The sequence below is a fragment of the Nothoprocta perdicaria genome, unplaced genomic scaffold (assembly GCF_003342845.1).
Source record: "Nothoprocta perdicaria isolate Ctin4 unplaced genomic scaffold, notPer1 scaffold_143, whole genome shotgun sequence".
In the NCBI taxonomy this organism is placed as follows: Eukaryota; Metazoa; Chordata; class Aves; order Tinamiformes; family Tinamidae; genus Nothoprocta; species Nothoprocta perdicaria.
The window spans coordinates 1,428,042-1,447,488 of record NW_020454572.1 but is presented as its reverse complement, the minus strand read 5'-3'; the positions used below and the strand labels follow the sequence as shown (position 1 = coordinate 1,447,488).

The 19,447-nt window shown below is 60.4% G+C and overlaps 1 protein-coding gene across 1 annotated transcript; it reads right to left on the bottom strand.

The window, feature by feature from the left end:
- Positions 1 to 269: 269 nt before the first annotated feature.
- On the bottom strand, positions 270 to 19,345 carry CSNK2A2 (casein kinase 2 alpha 2). Its single transcript, XM_026034412.1, has 10 exons — positions 19,283 to 19,345; positions 11,609 to 11,706; positions 10,941 to 10,991; positions 6,107 to 6,166; positions 4,800 to 4,883; positions 3,646 to 3,756; positions 3,390 to 3,491; positions 2,906 to 3,006; positions 1,887 to 2,035; positions 270 to 1,690 (listed from the first exon to the last, which is right to left on the bottom strand). The coding sequence occupies exons 4-10, from the start codon at positions 6,122 to 6,124 to the stop codon at positions 1,614 to 1,616; spliced, it is 642 nt and encodes a 213-aa protein (XP_025890197.1). The 5' UTR covers positions 6,125 to 6,166; positions 10,941 to 10,991; positions 11,609 to 11,706; positions 19,283 to 19,345; the 3' UTR covers positions 270 to 1,613.
- Positions 19,346 to 19,447: the final 102 nt, after the last annotated feature.

Sequence of the window (19,447 nt, the reverse complement as noted above, 5' to 3'; positions counted from 1 at the left end):
GCAGCCGCATTACACAGAGCCCAGGGTCAGCAACAGGAGCAGCAGCCGCTCGAGAGCCTCGAGGCCCCGGACACACGGAAAAGCTCCTGTTCCCTCCACAGCGCAGCCTGGCCAGGGGCTGATGGCATGAAAACAAATCAGAGCCAAGCACCAAGAGGGCCCGCTGGCCTTTGGGGGATGACCCACAGATTTGAGAGGACAGCAGGTCAGACGTATAGATATTTATTGGTTTCAGTGAATTATACAAATGGATTGACCTGCTATCGATGCCAATAGAACTTTATTGGAATATGGAATGTAAACAGATGTTTCAAATAGAAACATTGTAACCTTATAAAAAAATTAACTATTTCGACAATGCCGCAGAAGGAAATTCTGTGTTTAGGTGCTGGTGGGAAAACACTATCTCCAGCTTCTAGGTTTGAGTTATCACCAAAACCACTTGATGAAGTTACACACAGAACAAGTAGAGGAGGCAACTGTGAATTGTGGGGCTACGAAGCCATCAAGGGATCTGATGAGAGAACCCACGAGACGAAACCCCCACCCCCCGCAACAGGATCGGCACCCCAGAAGTCAACAAATGGCTGATTTTGTTAAAACACTACGTGGATCCAAAGTCCTGGATCAGTAGCTGCACAGCCCCCTTCCCCGACAGCTCTGCTCCCCCCGCGCCGCCGTTTCCTCATCCTTCCCGCCGCTCTCCCGCCAGGCTTCGCGCCGCTCCTCCGCCCCGCGTCCCTTCCGACGGTGCCGGATGGCCCCGCGCAAGGGCCGCGCTCCGGCACGACAAGGTCTCGCCCCGGCGACGCTCCGAGCTCCGCGGGAAGGTGCGGGGAGCCCCTCGGCCCGCCCGAGCAGCCCTTCGCATTCACAAGTTTCCAAAGCAGGTCCTCGAGTTGCTCCTCGGCTGGCGCCTTCGCCACACGCGCCCGGYGAGGCTCTCGCCTCTTCCCCGGCCACTCGGCCAGCGGCACTATTTTATTTAATGCTCAAAASCGCTCCGGCGTCGCTGCTGGGTGTGTGGCTCGCTGTCCTCAAATTTCCCCATCCCGCCCTCCCCAACCCGCTGCTCTGGCATCTGCAATTGAAACTGGAATTCAAGGGTCAAATTCAAGCGCAGAGTGAGCAGGACTCGGACCTCAAGAGAACGGTGCCTKCTGCTCACCCCCGGCCTGAATTTGGTTCAGTGAGAGGGTAAGTGGGAAAGGCAAGTTTAGAAAGAGGCAAACTAAGGGCTGACGGTGGAACGGCAAATCTGTCCCCACCAGGATGGTGAGGAAGGCTGGACTGAGAAGGAAGAGTAGGATCCATAGAGATGTGAACCAGAATCAGTTGTGTTGAGCCCTAGGGACATCGCTATACGCTTAGCTCTTGGAAAACCATTTGCCCAGGGCTTTGGTACCACAGGGTTAGAGTTACATTAACCACAACCACCAGAGAGGAACTGAGGTTTACGACCCCCCCCACAAGGTTAGATTTCGGCTGAGTATAAAGGGGAGGGGAAAGGGTGGGGATGGGGGGGGGGGCCTTGGTTCATTTCCCTTCACTGTGTGACCGAAGGTTTTGTTTTTATTTGTAAACATCTTGAATTACCCGTCGTGTTCCAGTCTTCATCGTGCTGTCGTCAGGCCACTGGAGAGTACAGCATTTTCTGAGCTGGGCTGGGACTGCTCCTTCACCACTGGATCTGCAGGACCCAACAGCCCAGGCAGGAAGGGGAAGCAGCACTTAATAATCGGAAGCTCCACCCTGGCTAACGCGGCGTCCAGAGGAACTGCCCTCAAACCCTTCAGAGCGGCCAAGGCTCCCTGGAGATGGGGGAGCCGCCGCTTCCCCGATGCCGCCCGACGTCCCTCCCCGCGGCCAGCCGGCCCCGCACTCACAGAAATAGGGGTGCTCCATGGCCTCCTTGGCAGTCAGCCTCTGTTGATGGTCATACCGCAGGAGCTTATCCAGCAGGTCGAGGACTTCGGGGCTCACCAGATGCCTGTTCTCGCTGTGGATGAAGTTCTCCCAGCGCTTCCGGGAATGCCTGCAAAGGGACCTGCCGTCGCTGCCCGGCCGACGGGCACAGCGGCACCGAGGGGCGCCTGCTGCGCTTTGCGGGGGGAAGAGCCGCTTGCGAGGGCCTCGAGAGCCTCTGCTGCTCTCCTCGCACAAGCTACTGCTCAGCAGGCGTTTGCCAAAGGGGAAATCCTCTCCCTTAGGCACGCAGTTACATGGGAAATGGCAGGCTGGGAAGGTGCAAKAGTGCTCGTTCCCTTCCATCCACAGGGAGGGACACCAGCACCCAGCAGGCACGGGGACACCGTGGCACCGTGGGGGCTCTGCCTTGACCGTCAGCCTGCTTCCCCAAAGCTGCATCCACTTTCCCATCCAATTCCAGTCCTTTTGGATATCCAAACTAGGAGATTTTGAGCCTTTAAAGCAGTACAGTGGGTTTTAGTCAAACATCTCCCGGAAAGGTGATGCACAACTGAGTGCTCCGCCAATCTGGGATCTTAGCACGTGTCACTCCTTTCCCCCTCCACTATTTTTCTTATCTACAGGGGAAAGAAAAGCTGTGGGGAAAACAGGAGAGTTGGTCCTAGAGAGCTGTCCACACCAAAGCAAATCTCTGTCTGGGACAGAAGAAAACCAGAAGCAAAGCCCTTCTGAAGAAGGCAACCACAYGAAGCTCTTCCCCCCTCAGCACGCACAGCGCTCCAGTGTTTACATCTTCACTCTAGGATGCCAACAAGCCCRAGAAGAAAGAGGCAGGGCACGGCTTGAAGACCATGGGAGAGGTGAGGGGAAGAGGCTACAGTGACCCAGAAGGTCAAAGAGAATTTCAGGGGATGGACATTCAACTCATCTCTTTGTGTTACAAGGGACGGAGGCCGCGTTTCCCTTCCCCACTTACTGGCCCAGGATATCATTGAAGTGTGGGTCCAGTTCTATGTGGTACTTCTTGAGATACCCATACAGCTCATCCGTGCCCAGGACCTTTGCGATGCGAACCAGCTGCAACAAAGAGCATGTTGAGAGAGAGCAGAAGGGCAGGCAGAGAGAGCAGGTCCTGCTAGGGTGGCTGCTACTGAACTCGTGGCTCCTTTCTGGTCTGATGCCAACAGACAGGACTGTCTCACAGAGGCAGAGCCACCCAAATCCAAGACCTCTCAGTCTGGMAACTTCTCAGATTAAAGGTAAAAATCTCTCTTGAAACTTGTTTTGGCAACACAGGCATAAAACAATTTCCTCCTTAAGGCAGTGATGTGTAAGYCCAGATGGCTCAAGGAAGCCAGTGTCCTCCCAGCCTGGTCACCACATTCCAGGACCTCCCCGTCCAACACACACAAGATGGCAATAAGTCCCTCACGAGATGAGCTCAGTAGCAACGTCCTTACCTGGTCATAATTGTCCTGGCCATGGAAGAAGGGCTCCTTTCGGAAGATCATGCTAGCCAGCATACAGCCTAAACTCCACATGTCTAAGCTGTAGTCATACATCTGAGCGGGGAAAGGAGAGGCCGTCAGGCAAGGCGTGCTCACCACAGGCTGCAACCTCAGCCTTTCAACATCCCAAGCCAGGTCACTCCCCAACAGGCAAACCCAGAGGTGGCCAGTGGGCAAGCCCACGCACTGGCGAGGAGCAGGCTCTTACTTGGTAGTCCACGAGGAGCTCCGGCCCTTTGAAGTACCTAGAGGCCACGCGGACATTGTATTCCTGAGCGGGATGGTAGAACTCTGCCAGGCCCCAGTCTATGAGCCGCAGCTGAACATGTCAGAGAGAGACACAGAGTCAGAGGCTACGGGTTTCGCTGCCTTGGGGCCAACAAGTTGGATGAGGCCGCGTCCACCAAAGCCCCTCAGTGCCATGGCACACACAGGAGACCTGGCTGCAGGGAGGCRCTCCGAGGGCAGGAGATGCTCTCGGCAGTTCTCCGGTCATGCTGGCCCCTTCCCCCTGTCCCCAYGTGGTGCTGCTGGGTTTACCCTGTACTGGAGAGTTTCTCTGTCTCCCAAGTCAACTCAGATCATTATTACTGGGTAAGTTGCTCCCTATCAATGTCACTGGCCAAAGAAGRCAGGTTACTGCATGGGGAACCAGCGAGAGACAGCTGGCATCCCAGGCCACGCAGAGGGAACGGGTCCACAGGCAGTGCGGGCATTAACTGGGAGCTGGGGGTAGGAAACGAGGCCAGAGCAACACCCCACAAGGGAGACTGGCTTCTCTGTCAGGGATGGTGACAGCGTCAGCCCCTGCTCTAGGACAACTGCTCTAGCGAGAGATCCTCCCTGGCACGAGCCCCGTCCTGCCCGCGCAGCCCCTGCCGAGGGGCACAGGGCACCTGGGGAGCAGAGCTCACCTGCTGCTGCCCTCCCCGGCACCACGGGCTGCACCGCACGGCGCCGGGTACCGACACTGCCACTGCTCTGACCAGGGAAAACCACCCACAGCCGGACAAGGCCTGAACAACCGAGCAGCCGGGAAGCCTCCCCCTTCCCACTGCAGCTCCACTGGCTCCTTCCAGGCTGACACAACTGCTGCTCCCTCAGCACAGAGGAAGAACTGCGGAGAGCAGCGACCTCCAAGGCACAACCTCCATGCAGGGCCCTGATCAGAGTCCCCCCCGCCCCACAGCGGGACTCTGCCCATCTTCATGATAGGGGCCCAAGTGGGGGGAACAGGTAAAGAAACGATGAAAAAAACAAACATAGCAGCCCAGTGTGGCATGGAGGTGGAGGAGTTTCGAGTCTCCTTGGGCAGGAGGGGGCGGGGAGGGGACCCTCCTGCGGGCGCCAGTGCCACGGTACCTTTTTCTGTTGGTGGTCTATCATGACGTTGTGGGGCTTGACGTCCCTGTGCATGATGCCCATGCTGTGGCAGTAATCCAGGGCCTGGCAGACACACGCGTGTTAGACACGGTTGTAACCACCTGCACAGCACCCACAGCACCGCACAGCACCCACAGCACCAGCAACACTTCTCAGTCGGCAGCAAGAACTCCCCAGAGAGGCGGCACACTTGTGGCCGGGCCTGGGGCTCCTCAGCTCCCACCAGAAAGGCTCCACTCCTTCAGGGGCCAGTTCTTGAGGGCCTCCCAGCACAGCCCAGGGCTCCCGAGCTCGTGTCCGAGAGCTCGCGCGGGCGCCGGAGGCAGCACGGCCAGCGCCCGCAGCGCTCTCACCATCTCCATTGCTGCAGAGACGCTGAGCGGGCCACACTCACGGCTTCCAAAGATACAACAGCRCTTCCCTAAGCAGGGCTACTCGCTTCCAGAGGGAAGGGACCCACAAGGAGGCCAGTGCTGCCGGAGCCCTGCTGGGAACGAGGCTATGGCTCCRGCAGGGCAGCACGGAGCAGCCCCGGTGCAGCAGAAACCTGCACAGGGCCTAAGGGCCCGGGGCCTCCTGCAGCCCAAGACCCCAGGGAGGCCCTGGGGGACCTCCAAGACCTGCCAAATGGTTCCCTGGGAATTTCTGTAGGAAGGGGCAGGCTAGGCCAGCAAGGAGGGCACTGGGGCCACTCGTCCTTCTGCAGAGGGGTCGGCTTCAGCTGGTGGGTCTCCAAGGGGAGTAGCAGAGCTGCATGAAATGCAGGACCAAGATCTTTGTTGGCAACACGGACCCGCCGGGGTGCCCGGCCGCAGGCTGCCGAGCAGCCAGCCCGTCCCTGACGGGACCCTGCCTGCCCCTGCGCACGCACAGGGCTCACAGCAAGCGAGGGGAGGCATCCACCCTCACTAGACAGCGGGAGAAGGGAGCCCGGAGCTGCTGCTCCCTCCCTTGTGGCTCAGCGCTGCCAGGAGTCCCCAGTTCCCRGGAATGGCTTTGCTCAACCCTCCAAGCACCTCCAGGGCTCTGTCCCACAAAGCCCTACCCAGCCACACGCAGTTACGTTTCCCTGGGGAGGAGGAGATCCAAGAGCATGAGAGATCCCTCAGTGAGGAGGGACAGTCCCCAAGTCAAGGTAATGCCTCATGGTAATGTGCGAGGCAGTCGGAGCTCCTCCCAGGCCTTCCCTGCTCACAGGAAAGTAACTGCCTGCCAGGTCCTTCCAGCACCGCCCCAGAAACTGCTCCTGCCTCTCTGGACAGAGCACCCTCTGTGACACCACTCACCTTCAGCAGCTCGTACATATAAAATCGAATATCAAAGTCTGTCAGGATCTGGTACAGTTGCTGAAATAGATTTGGGAAGGGAAAAAGAAAGAGAGAAACAAGATTAATACTCCAGATTTGCATCAGTTTTGTTTCCTGCATGCCACGAGCCTTGAGTCACCAACCCCACTGCAGCTCTCCTGTGAAAGGTGCCACTGCCGAGGGCTGGAAGTCACAGGGAGCACCAGGCGCTCGCCACGGAAATCCAGACAAGGGACGAGGGAGCGCAGCCCCGCACTGCGCTGAACCGCGTGTCGCCGCCTCAAGCTGCCACCCGCCTCTCCGCCCCGTCCTCTGYGGGTGCTCATCCACCATCCAAGGTGCGCTTCACGCCACGCTGCGTTAGCAGCGGTCACTAGAGACATGTTCAACCTGCCCCTCTCAGGCCGGGTCACAAGTGGCGCCAGGCTGCTGTGGGCCACCCCAGCGGGACTGCTGCTCTGCTCCAAGGAAAGCAAGGTGAGAAGACARGACAACACGAGGCCGAAGGGGCCAGGCCATGAAGGACGGCCATGGGRGACCCACGGGACCAGACTCCTTTCTCCTTTCCAATCAGAGTCTCCTCCARGCCCTAGGCAAGATCCTTGGAAGAGCCGAGAGGATCCTTAGCCAGCTCCACTTTGGGCCAGATCCATGTTTAGGGAACCCTTCCCACTGCTGCTCCGGGCAGGCATCTGGCACCAAACGYGTGTCATTGACACGCATTGCTCAGAGGGTCCCCAGGTCACAGGCTGCGCCCCAGGCTCAGSAGCCACAATCTTCTCCACGCTTGTAAGCAAGGCAGCGAAGCAGACAAGGCGCAGGGTGCAAAGGGGACACGGCCACGAGCTGCAACAGGGACAGAGCTGCTGCTCTGCTCACAGGGGCTGCGCCACGCACGGGCCAGGGCCAAGCCCTGCAGCAGTGGCCGGCTGAGCCCCGTTTCCCTGAGCCCTGGCCCCTCTGCCCATAGGGAGGGACGGGACAAGGGCCCTGATCCTCTTCTCAGGCCCAGGGCGCAGCCGACTCGGCACCCCCGACGCCCGGCTGCACCGCGGCCGGCACCGCGAGGCTCCGCGTGCTGCCCGGAGCAGTCCTGCCACGAAGCCTCTCGTCTCTTCGCAGAATGGTTAAGGTTGGAAGGGACATCCAGAGATCACCTAGTCCAACCTTCCTGCTCCAGCAGGGACACCCAGATCATGTGGCACAGAGTGGCATCCAGGCAGATTTGAAGACCTCCAGAGAAGGAGCCTCCCTAGGCAGCCTGTTCCAGGGTTCTGTCACCTTCACAGCAAAGAAGTTCTTCCGAACTYCTCTTCCCTGCTCGCTGCCCCACGCAGCCACACGGATGTTTTCGCTGAGCAAACCGGCTCAGCTTTTCCCTGGAAGAGCTTCACTGGAGGCCCCCGGACCCCTCAGCCCAAGCTAGCAGGCGAGGGCCCTCCCGCTTTGCGGACACCTCCCACACTCGGCTCCTTGAGCCCGGCTCTGTGGACAAGAGCTACCAGAGACGTTGGCGTGGGGCTTGCCGTCGTCGCACAGCCGCCTCCAGGGCCTGCTCCGCCAACGGGCAACGCTCCGGCTGCCCGAGATCGCRCATCGGTCACACAGTGCTGGGGTGCCGAGCGCTGGGGTGCCTTTGGGGAGCAAAGCAGCAGAAACTGCCCCAGGCAGCCACGCAAGGAGGAGAAGCTCCTGAGAAGCTCCTTCACCACTGCTCTGCCTTCCACGGSGGAAGGCAACAACTCTCTTACTTGAGCTCACCCGACATGTGCCAAGATAAAACCCACTCAGGAGCTTCTTCGCAGCGCCTGGGCCTGAAAATTTGCCGTGGGACACGAGCAGTGAACGATTTCGCTCCCCAACCCTCCTCCTGGGCAGCGGCACCAGGAGGGCGCCGCAGCGGCCGCTCGCCCCGTGCCCGGCCGCGCCGGCCACCCGCAGACCCACGGCGGCTGCTTGGGCCCCTCTCCCGGCCCAGGGCTTTGGTCTCTCCAAGTCACGAGGCGCCTGCACAGAGGTCAGCGCCCTGGGCATTGAGCAGAGCAGGGACAGCTCGGGGTATGTGGGGGACAGGGCCCCATTYCTCCTTTGAAAGCAGTTGGAATTAAGGTATTTCCCTTTCCTAACGGTTACTGGCAATACAATTTAAGGCAGATGACTGTGTGTAACCCAGATACTCACAGATGACCAATTCTGCAACCGATCTGAGGAGAAATATGGGCCACATCCACAGGCTGCCTTCCTCCCATAGCACAACATACATTTACTCAACGTTCTGGCTCATCATTCCCACAGACAGAGACCCATCAGTCTCAGAAGGGATCCAGCCATGTAACTGAAGACAACATAAGCAATTCTTCCACGTCAGGCTGCTTATCCCATCATTTAAAAGTAGTCAAACTTAGTGGAATATGAGTTTGCACTGACGATGAGGGGGCACCTGTAGCCACAGTCTTGGTAGGACCCAAAAAACAGCAGCTTCCATCCAYGTGGAAGGATCCGGGCTGCTGTTCTCACGAGCATGCAGACATCAACAGCAACAACTGCCCCTTGAAGAGGGGAAGGGGACATCATGAAGCAAAAAGGTTGCTTTTGATCAAGAAAAGCAGCCCTGCCAGGAAGGAGACAAGCAATCAGGAGATAATTCCTGCCAAGGTTGTGTATCACAAACAGAAGAGAGGAAAAAATGCCGTCCTCCAAAGCTGTTGGCAGTCACCTGTTGTGCCAGGCTCACACAGGCTGCCTTGGGAACCACTTTGGGAACCCTTCCAACCCCCTGAAGATGATTCAAAGGAGACATAGGGTTCTCAGCAGCACTGCAGACAGTCTCGGAGCCAGCACAGAGGCGGGTGGATCGAGAGCTACCGCCTCGACACAAAGAGAAGAGGTCTCTGTCGCACCAGGATTAGCTCATGGGATATTTAATCCCAGGCCAACTTGACCGCTTAAGATGGGAAGATCAGGACTGCCAAGCAGAAAGGAAAAAGGAGGACAGGAGGGACAATAACAGAGACTGTGGCACCGGGTGCTCTCCAGCTTGCTTCATGCATAGAGGGCTGCCCCACGTGAAGGCCTTGAACACAACTTGTCTCATGCATTTTGGAGTGATGCCAAGTGGAAAATGCACAAAGTGAAGAAACAGTGCAGAGGCCTCAGCATCAAGGATGCCCCATGTGCTTGCAGCAGCTCAAGCCACCGGTTCACTGTGGCCCCAATCCTCCCCAGCCCGACGGTGGGCAGCAGGCAAGCTCAGATAACCCACATGGTCCATACAGAGCTAGCGAAGTTCGGGCGAGGGAATTACAAACTCCGAACGCGCCCCGGGCGACATGATGACATTCCCAGGACAAGCTCTTCCTGCCTTGAACCAATCAGTGTCAGCAAAAAAGCATCAGCTCTCTCAGCCTTGGACACCCATGGCCATGATTCTGGTGGTTCCTCAAGAGCCAGGTGTTCTCCGAGGAGCTCCTAGGACACAGCAGCGCTGCTCCCACACGTGCCAGGACCCAGCACTCCTCCACAGCTGCTGGCCACCAGCCTCGAGCACTGCCCAGGGCTCACACACACCCCTTGGCTCCCGCCTGCCACCTTGGAGGATGCTTCCTCCTCCCCAAGGACCTTGCACCACACGTCTTTGGGCACAACACGACCGTGCCACCAAGCAACGCTCAGCACGGCCCCAGGACCCCTCTTTGTTTCAAGGCATATTAAAAAAAGAATAATTCTAAAGTAGGAACTTAAGAGTTTCCCACATCAGCCTCACCAGGACAAGCACGGGCACCCAAAGCACAGGAATAACCCAGACAAAACAAGCCTGCTTTAAAGAGCCCCCAGAGGGCACCACACAGGACTCCCGCTTGCGTGCCAGGGTAATGCTGGTTCCCCCCACCCAGCACTGCCAGGGCAGACACGGTGCCAGTCCCGATGCTTGTGGCCTCTGCAGGGCACTCAGCAGCACTAAAACCAGCCCGGCGCGGCACAGCGACTCCGAACGCCCGGGGCCCAGCGCGCAAACACCCTCCTTCCCACCACCACCAGCAGCGCCGGGGCCTTCTGGGGGCGTTCAGGAMATGTGCTGACCGACTGCATGTTGGTCTGCAGTGAAAAGGAACACACGAAAGGCACCATCCTACAAGGAAAGGATCTCCRAGCAGCGTGCGATGCTCGCTGGCTTACTGAGGACAACAGCTCAACYAATTCACCACCAGCGACCTAATGACTTAGGGTAAAAAGTCACATGGGGAAAGCAAAGATGTCATTGAAACGTGTGGTTTCATAGCCCTTTTGCACATCAAGGTGCTTCTGACAGCCAGAAGTGTTTCAGAGCAGAGCACCCGGTCACTGCTGCAGTCAGCCAAAAGGATCCACCTTGGAATCAAGGAATTTCACCAGSAGCTCTGCAGAACTGGCAGGGACAGTGGATATACTGCAGTCAGGGGTGGGAGAAGGGCTTTTAAGCTTCATTTAGGCCTGGCCTCATCGGCCACAGAGCAGAGGTACCATCGCTACCACGTGCGCTGCTGGGAGGAGGGACACGTGGCTGGGATTRCCTTGCACAAAAACACAGCACAAGAGCAACTAAATCGAGAAGGGAGGAAGCAGATCGGATCACCCCTCCTGGACTCACCTCTTCGAAACCAGGAGGAGATGCAGCGATTTAGTAACTCCCCAAGTTCCTCATTTAAGCCAGGGAAGGAAGGCAAACCTGCCACAGGGGACAAGTGCCAAATCCCCTCTCAGCCCCTCAAGGCATATCCAATAACCAGAGGCACAGAAACAGGAAGCCTCCCCCCCAACAACCAGCCAGACTCACCTTAAAATCTGTATTATTGATGTACTCAAAAACCAGAGCAGGGGTCTTTGACTGCAAGACAAAGACAGAGARAAGGCCACGGTTTAAAACACCCTCTTGACCTTTATTTGCTTCAAGAGCCTCGCGCAAGCTCGAGCTTCCTGCCCAGCCCTCCCCGCAGAGAGCAGGGCAGGAGCAGGAATGCGAGAGAAACACAAGCCGGCGGCCCCGACGGGCTGGCCCAGCGCACGCGGCCAGCCCTGCTCCCAGCCCCGCGGAGCAGGGACGGCACTGCCCGAGCGGGAAGGGGTCCTTGGGGGCCGAGAGGTGTCCTTGGCGGGCAGTGGGGCCGCCACGACCGCGGCGCTGCCTCTCCATGGCCAGTGGAGCCGGGGACCGCCCAGGAGACACCTCTGTGCTGGGGAGCAGCGGGAGGGCGGCCAGCTSTGCTCGCTTGGCAAGCACGGAGAACTGGGACACTTGTCCCTCCTCAGCAAGGGGTGACTTGCAAGGAGGGGAGCAGTGGCTCCTCCCAACCAGCCCGGCTCAGGAGGCCCTAGGGAGCTGCATGTGCTCGGCCCTGGTTGGTGCAAGGGTCCGGGTGGCCCCAGGCTCAAGTGACTGGGCCCAAGGCAGGCCCAGTGCCACCCCTGCAGCCACCACACGCACTGAGACACACAGGCACCTACCACCGGATCCTTGACAGTGTCAATCAGATTAATGATGTTGGTGCCACCACGCAGGTTCTCCAGAATCTTCACCTCGCGTTTTATCTTCTTTTTCTTCACTGGCTTAAATACACAAAAGCAATTAGAAGTGAGAGTCCTTTCCAAGCCGGGCAGTCAGCGCCGCCGCCCCCCAGCTCCCCTCCACACTCGAGGACACATCTAGCGCCAAGGAGCAGCCGCGCAGGGCCTGGCACCCACGAGACCAACCCCCCGAGCCAACGAGGGGCTCTTCAAAGCAGGATTTCTCCTCAGGGGAGGCTCTGCATCCAGCAGGGAATGCCTCAACACTCCAGGCACACGCAGCTGTGACTCCGAGGAGCCCCGGTTCAAAGTGCCTTGGACGGCTCTGGGGAAATCTCAGCACACGCTAATTGCATGTGATGTGTTTAGAGCCACACGACAAACACGGTAGATCTCATTCCCGGCTGTTGTTTAATCACATAACACTGTTTTTTTGCTCCTTTCTGCTGCTCACTTCCTCCAAAGAGCCCTTTAATGCAATACAATGAAGACTGGGGAACATCCAGCACCAACATTTCTAGCAAGCTCCCGGACTGCAGCATCCCCCCACGTGCACGACACTTGCAACCACGACACGAGCGGCGCGTCACCTCTGCGCCGCACGGAGTTTAGGTGCAAGGACACTGTAAGCAGTTGGACACCTCGTCAAGCGTGGGCAGTCCCATAAAGCGCCCTCCAAAGCAGGCTATGCCCCGCACGCAGCCCTGCGGCTGCTCCTCGCTACAGGATGGGCCTTTGGGGAACTCGGCCGCTTCCTGCCAGGCCTGCTCGAGGGAAGGGGCCAGCAGAGCGGCTGGGAAAGAAAAGGCAGGGCGTCTGTSTGCTGTGGGGTCGAGGTTTTCGGGCTGCCTCTCGATCAACACAGACACGGCCACCGCGGAGCCCTGCAGGCTCCATGGGTCTGGTCCCGCTACGGAGCTGGGACAGCCCCTCCTGCCCCGGCAGGACCGTCCCRAGGAGCCCAGAGCTGCCTCGGAGCCGCTAAAGCCCCTGCCCTGTCTCCGAGCTTCCTCACGGGAACACTCATTTCCAGGAGTTCCGCTTTCCGCGCCGTTCCCCTCGCAGCCTGGGGCGTCTCGCCCGTTCGGAGAGGAGGCCGAGGGGCTGCGGGCCCTGCGCGGAGCCGTCCCAGGCTGCGGGGCAGCAGCTGCTCCCCGCGAGCCCCCGGCGCTGCACGAGGAGCCACCGGAGCCTCCGCAGCGCTGGGTGCACATCCACCTGCTGCGGCAAGGCGGGCGGAGCGCGGACACAGCAGTCCCTGGGTTGGAAATTCCTCAAAGCAGCGCGTGCAGAGAAGGAGCAGAAGTTTGAGATATACTGGAAAAACCTGGTATTTATAGRCGTGATAAAATACGCTGCCTCCCCAGGCTCTTTGGGTGACTGCAGCCTTCAGATTCACAATCTGCCTTCTCCTCCAGGCTAAAAGGCAGGAACCAAAAAGAGGAGAACCTCAGGCCGAAGCAAGAGCCAGAAACAGGAGYAGGGCGAGCGCAGGCAGCGCGAGCACCCAGCAGAGCCCCCGCAGCCCGGGGTGGTGACAGGGCCATGCGGACACGCACGCGGAGCTGGCGGGAAAGGTTGGATTGCCCGGGAGAGCGGTGCTCAGCTCCCGCTCAGAAGGAACTTCTCCTGCTTATCTCCAGGCCGGCAGCACCGGCGCAGCAGAGGGGACATCCCGTTCTCCCGCCYCACCATCACTTCCCCGTGTTCCTACCCAGTTTTGAAGCGGGGTAGAGGTGTCCAGCTGCCCCTCTGCCTATACCCCCGGAACAACACATACACTCTGCTCAGCAGCCACGGGCAAGGGAAGCAGCAAGTCCAAGGATAAAGGGCAGGAGGAAGGTTAAMACACCTACGACAGACACTGAAGCACGGGGGAACTTCCCCACACGGGGTCTGCAGGGAAACCTCTGGCCTCCTAGGGAGAAGTCTCCACCCCACGGCCTCGGCCAGGCACGGGCCATCCCTCACCCACGCACGACACCGCACAGAGCTCCATATTCCTATTAAAGCTGCCAACACCGCCGCTCGCCACCTTGTTACACATCACCACCCCAAACCGAACACCGGGAGGCACCTCGGAGTCCAAACCCTCGTGCCCCTCCACGCACCCGGCCGACCCGAGGCGGTGCCGCCCTGCCAAGCGGCTCCCTCCGCCTCAATGGTCCCAACCACGGGGATTTCGCTGGGAAACTTCCCTCCCAGCCACACGCTCCGGCCTGCTCGAGCCGCAGACAACCCGTGGCGGATCCTCCGGGCGCCRGGATTAAGGCCGGGCTGCAGCCAGCGTCTCCGCCGGTCACCCGATCCGCCTCTCCAAGGGTGTTGACTCCAAACACACATGGATTAAATGTGAACGGCTGAAGCTATTCCGGCCCCCAACCATCTGCCTCTCCCAGCAGGCAGAGCTCCCAGGACACCAGCCCCGAGCGCCTCCGTATTTTAACTTCCCATTTGGGGGGATTTCTCACCAAACTGTGACGCTGCCAGTGCCGCCCGGCTCCCATCCTGCCACAGGGATCTCCAGCCCCARAGCGGAGCTCGCGGCCACACGAATCCCGCCGCTTCCCCCTCGGATCGGCCGGCATGTGCCCAGCTGCATTTCGGAAGGGGCCAACTCCAGCTGGATCTGGTGGAGCAGCAGGGCCAGCTCTGCGCTTTCTCGCCCGCTTGGYTTCTCCAGCGGGCAGGATGAGTCCTGCTGCTGCCTCTCCTTCCATGCTTCAAGTATGGGGGGTCCCCACGCTTCAAGTATGCACCCATTTTCATGGAATTTGTAGAAATTTCACAGTTCGGAGACTTTGGCCACGTTTGGTTAAAGTAGGCACACAAATTATGAGGGGGGAGCAGGAGAGGAGGCCGGCAGGCAGYGGGATTGCACAAGGCCGGTTTCCATAGGAAACCAGGCTAAAAGACGCGGCTCGGTTTAACTGTCTGCACGGGGAGGGGTTTAAGTGCTCCAACAGCGGCAGCACCGAGAGCAGCGCGGCCGTCTGGCACCAGCCGCGCTCCCGGCTCCCGGGTAATCGCATCCTTCTCGGCACSACCCGACATGGGCAGCGGGGAAAAACCCGGAGCCGGGGGCTGCCCCCTGCGCTGGACAGGCAAGGTGACCCCAAGTCACAGGGGGATGGACGGTCCCTGCTGGCCCTGGCAGCTCTCGTGCAGCCTGTCACCGCGGGTCTCCCACCCGAGCAGCTCGGGGACCACACGAGGACTCTCCAGTCTACCTCAGAGCCGGCTGGACAGAACAGGCCATGGAAGGGGCCGGAGCGGTTGGTCTCTCTTCAGAGAGCAGGGAGCCATCGCGCGGGGCCCTCCCTGCGGAGGGGAGAAGCGACACGTCGTGAGCAGGGGCTTCGTCCTCATGCAGGCATGGAGAAAACCCTCCCTGCAGGCAGCAGGTCGGATCCTGACGGCTAGGATCAGCCGGGAGCGTTCCTACTGTTTGCTCAGATAACCCTTCGAATACAGAACTGCAACCATCACCCCCCATCTCGAAGGACTAGGTGTCTGCTTCGTTAATTGCCTTATTTTCCTAGGTTTCTAAAGCAAGGGAAATGCTCGTTTCTCTGATTCTTCAGTTCCAGCCTTTCCCAAGAACAAGTAGACACATTGCTGCAATTCAAGCAAAGGCAGAAAAGAACTTCGGTATTCAAAGTCCTCTGGATATTTCCACGCTTACAGAAAAACAAAACCAACCCAAAAAGCGATGGCTGCAGCGACCAGGGAAAGCAGCAAGACCCGAGTTAGATACAAAACCTARAACTCCTTCCCCACGAGCCCAACGCAGTCCGCAGGCAGAGGCGCTCGCTGCACGGCACGGAGCAAACGTGACGCTCTGCAGCGGTCCCGGGGGTGCCGGCTGCRGCCCGGGGGGCTCTGAAGGGGAACCCCAGTCAGGAAAGCGGGGCACAAGGTTTAGCCGGCACAAGATCCAAATTCTGAGCAAGTTAAGGCCATTTGTCCTGCCAAACCAGCTTTAATAAGGCCTAGTCTTCGCTCACCAAGATCTTGCTCTCCCCCGCGGCACTTCCCCGGAATTACCGCGTTCCGGAGCTGCAGGGCACAGCGCACGGAGGCGTCTGCAGTCATCCAAAGGGGACACAAGGGCCAAATCCCGACTCCCACCACAGCCCAGAACTGGGAGCGCTTGGTCAGACGGTGCCCTAGGCCAACACTAACACAGGGGCTACCAGAACTCACCCTAACTCAACCTCTTCCTCCTCTTCCTCGCAGGGGGAGCGATTCTGTAACTCAGCAGCTCCTGGCACGCTGGACACAAGGCTTCGAGTTAGGGGCTGCATCTCCAGAGCCCCCAAACACCCTGGGCCACTTCGGTCGATCCGAACTCCAAATAAGCTGCACCAGCAGCAAACCCAGCCAAGCTCCGTGTGCGCAACAGGTGCCTGAGGCAGGAGAGCGGGGCGCCCAGCGCTCCTGGAAAGCCCTCCCTGGAGCAGGGGAGCGGGGCGCCCAGCGCTCCTGGAAAGCCCTCCCTGGAGCAGGGGAGCGGGGCGCCCAGCGCTCCTGGAAAGCCCTCCCTTGGGGCTGCCGGAGGGGGCCGCGGGCAGGGGGAGCCGGTGCGGCCAGGGCAGCGCGGCCCCGCGCGGAGCGGCACCCAGCGGCTCCGCAGGAAGGTCGGTGACGCGGAGCGAAGCGGYGGCCCCACGGGACCCACATCGCCCGGCCCTACTTCCACGTGCAGTGCCCTCTTCAGCCCCAACTGGGCTGTTTCAAGCCCTCCTTCCCTGTGCCCCCTCAGGGCAGCTCTCTCTGTCGTGGTCCCAAAGCTTTTAGAGACAGCAGAGCAATCTGGTGTCTGTGACTGCCCCAGCCACAGGGCTGCCCTCGGATGGATGGAACCCTGGTCCTGGGGGTGACTCGGAGCACAGCACTTGAGGACCCTGCGGCAGCCCCTGCTCAGGGCAGCGGCTATATGGGGAGGTGAAATAGTCCAGAGGAGGGAGCAGGGGGAAAACCAAACAAGGCAAAAAGCACCTGTGAAACCTAGGACATGGCTGACAGCTCCAGCTAGGGGGCTCGGCGCAGAGGAACCAAAGACACCGAAGGAGAAYGGGGCAATTTTGGCATTGCTGCAGACTCTCCCTTGCTGGTGCCTCTCACGCGCTCCCTGCCCACCTCTGCTCGTGATTCTGCCTCCGCAGATGGCAGCCCTGCAAGGGGGCACCTGGGGTCCCCCCGAGCCACCGCTGCAGCTCAGGGCCGCCACAAAGAGCCACTGCCGAAGCCACAAGTGATGGACAAAGTTTGTCGTGCAGAGCAGCAACCTGCAGTGCCACCAGGAACGCAGCCTTGTCGGAGGACAGGGGCCCCCTTTCTAGATATGGTAGAAGAGAGGCCTGCAGACACGTCAGGGCTAACGGGAGCTGCTAAAGAAGTGGGAAGTTCACCAAAGAGACGGCACAAAGGCTGCAGACCAGACTCAGTGACCCATCAAATGAAAGAAAAAAAATATATATACATATGTATAAAAGCTAATCTCTTCCAGTTAGGCTAAGGAAGATGGAAGCTGCGCTCGAGAGCGCTGCCCTCGACACACGCTGCACAGCTCCCTGGAAAGGAAGGTCTCACACGTGCTCCCAGTGGATCCCACCTGGACTGTGAGCCGGAGGCCGGCGGTGAACAGAGGGCCACGCGCAGGCAGGGAGACACCACGTCCCCGTTCCSACCCAGGCCTGCTGGCGGCTGCAGGAACGGGGCTGCTGGGCAGCTCCGCACCCCGCGCACGGCCGCAAGGGCCCTGCCAGCTCCGCGCCGCTCGTCCCGCTGCATTCGGACTCCSTGCTCATGCCAACAAGCGGCCCCCGGCCTCACTCCCGAGGACAAGAGCTTCGGGCAGCATGGGGAAGGCAGCGCTCCTGCCCTGTCTCCTCGCGCRCTCCGCTTGCCTTCCTGGGAGAAGCGCCGCGAACTGCGGGTTCCCATGTTCCAACATCCATCGGAAATCGGATCCACGAGTGCCCCAGCCTCGTGCAGGGTTATAGGCAAGCGGCTGCTGCGAGGGAAGGAGTGTTACGTTTGTGCAGCGCCAGACTGGGACCTTTGCCCTGATCTTGGCTTGGTTGAGGCCGAGGAACTTGCCCAAAGTGGCACAGGAAACCTCTGTGGCTCAGCCCTGAATCTGAGCCGGCCGATAAGGTGTCCTGCAGGAAGGTGCAAGACGCCCAGGTACCACAGGAGCAGAGAAAGGGAACCAAAACAGGYCAGGGAAAACACTCGCTGTGGGGCTGACCTGAGCTCAGCAAGGACGGCGTCCTTTAGAAAGCAAGGCTGGGGAGAGAGTCTCAGCCACCTAACAAGAGGCGCGGATTTTAAGCCAGCAACTCCTACTAGAGATCGCCCTAACGCATAGCTCAAATTCTGCTTTCAATCCAGCACCCTGAGAAAGGAGGCACTGTGCTCAACGGCGGCACCAGCAACGCTCCCCTCACTGCACCCCGACAACTACAGGAAAAGCAGGGAACTTCTGCTTGCCTCTCCCGCCTCGCGGGCTGCTCCGCGGAGGCTCCGCTGCCGCCGCACGCGGTCGCGCTGCAGGAAGGCGAGGGCGCCCTGCATGGTCCGAGCACGATGCTCTTACCAAGCTCCGTGGCTTTTCCACAGCGCCTGCGGCCCGGCGCTCGGAAACTCGCTCTGCACTGACCCACTTCTCACCGAGAAGAAAGTTGCTTTTTATTTCTCTGCACTTTCTGCCTCCGCGCTCCGCAACGCCAGCCGCGTACGAATGGGGCAGCTGGCGGAGCCGTGAGGCCGGCAGCGGCGCCTGGGCCGCAGGACACGACCAGGCAGCCCCAYGGGAGCTCCTGGCCCTCGCGGCTCGATGCCGCCGCGGGAGGCTCTTTGGGACAGCACGGAGGCCAGGAAGCAGATGAGACTCCGGCTGCCGCCCCGTAACCTAGCGGCACCTTGCCGTGCGGGGCAGAGACAGCGGGGGTCACAGGCCCCTCGTAACGCGCTCCTGCCCCAACCGCCCCCGTCGCCCCCAAGCTCCGCCAGGGCTGCACGAGGCGGCCGGGCAGGCGCTGCAGGTGGCCGTGCTCCCCGGCAGCCCCGGCGMGGACGCGCTCCCACGCTGCGCGTCAGCACGTGCCCCAACGCGGAGCGCGCCCGCGGCGGGAACGGGCTCCCCACGTGCTCCGAGGACGGAGCGAGCGGCGCTGCCCACCCGAGCCGGAGGGCAGCTGGGTCGCAGCCTCGGCGGCTCTGCTCACCGCTGCCGCCCCCAGCTCACCGCGGCGGGGCCCAGGGCTCTGCCCGAGTGCGGGGCCCAGGGCGGGCCGGCGAGGAGGGCCCCGCTCCCGCGTGGCCGCCCCGCGCTCGGCTGCCCAACACCCAGCCTCRCAAGCAGCCCGACGGCTGCAGCAGCCTCCTTCAGCCTCCGCGGCTCCCCGGCCACGCTGCGGGCCCTTCGCGCAGCCTTCAAAAGGCCAAACGTGACGCTCGCTTTGCTTCAACCCTCCACACGAGCCCCGCACGCTGCTCCGCGGGCAGCACCCCAACAGCCCCGCGCCCGGGCGGCGGCACCCAGGGGCTGCGGGACGAGCCCCGAGGGCGGCGGGGAGGGAGGGACGGTCCCGGCGGGACACTCACCTTGAGGATCTTGACGACCACGCGCTCGTTGTTGGTGATGTTGATGGCCTCGAAGACCTCGCTGTACTTGCCGCGGCCCAGCTTGCGCACCAGCTGGTAGTCGTCCTGGTTGCTGCGGGCACCGACAAGAGGGAGAAAGAGGGAGCGGAGGGAGAGGGAAGGGGC

Bases quoted from the DNA above. Each gene is read 5' to 3' on its own strand.
- CSNK2A2 (XM_026034412.1), bottom strand. The intron at 3,007-3,389 runs GTAAGGACGTTG...TCTTTGTTGCAG, and splicing joins GCCAGGACAATTATGACCAG to CTGGTTCGCATCGCAAAGGT. The intron at 1,691-1,886 runs GTGAGTGCGGGG...TGGGTCCTGCAG, and splicing joins CATGGAGCACCCCTATTTCT to ATCCAGTGGTGAAGGAGCAG.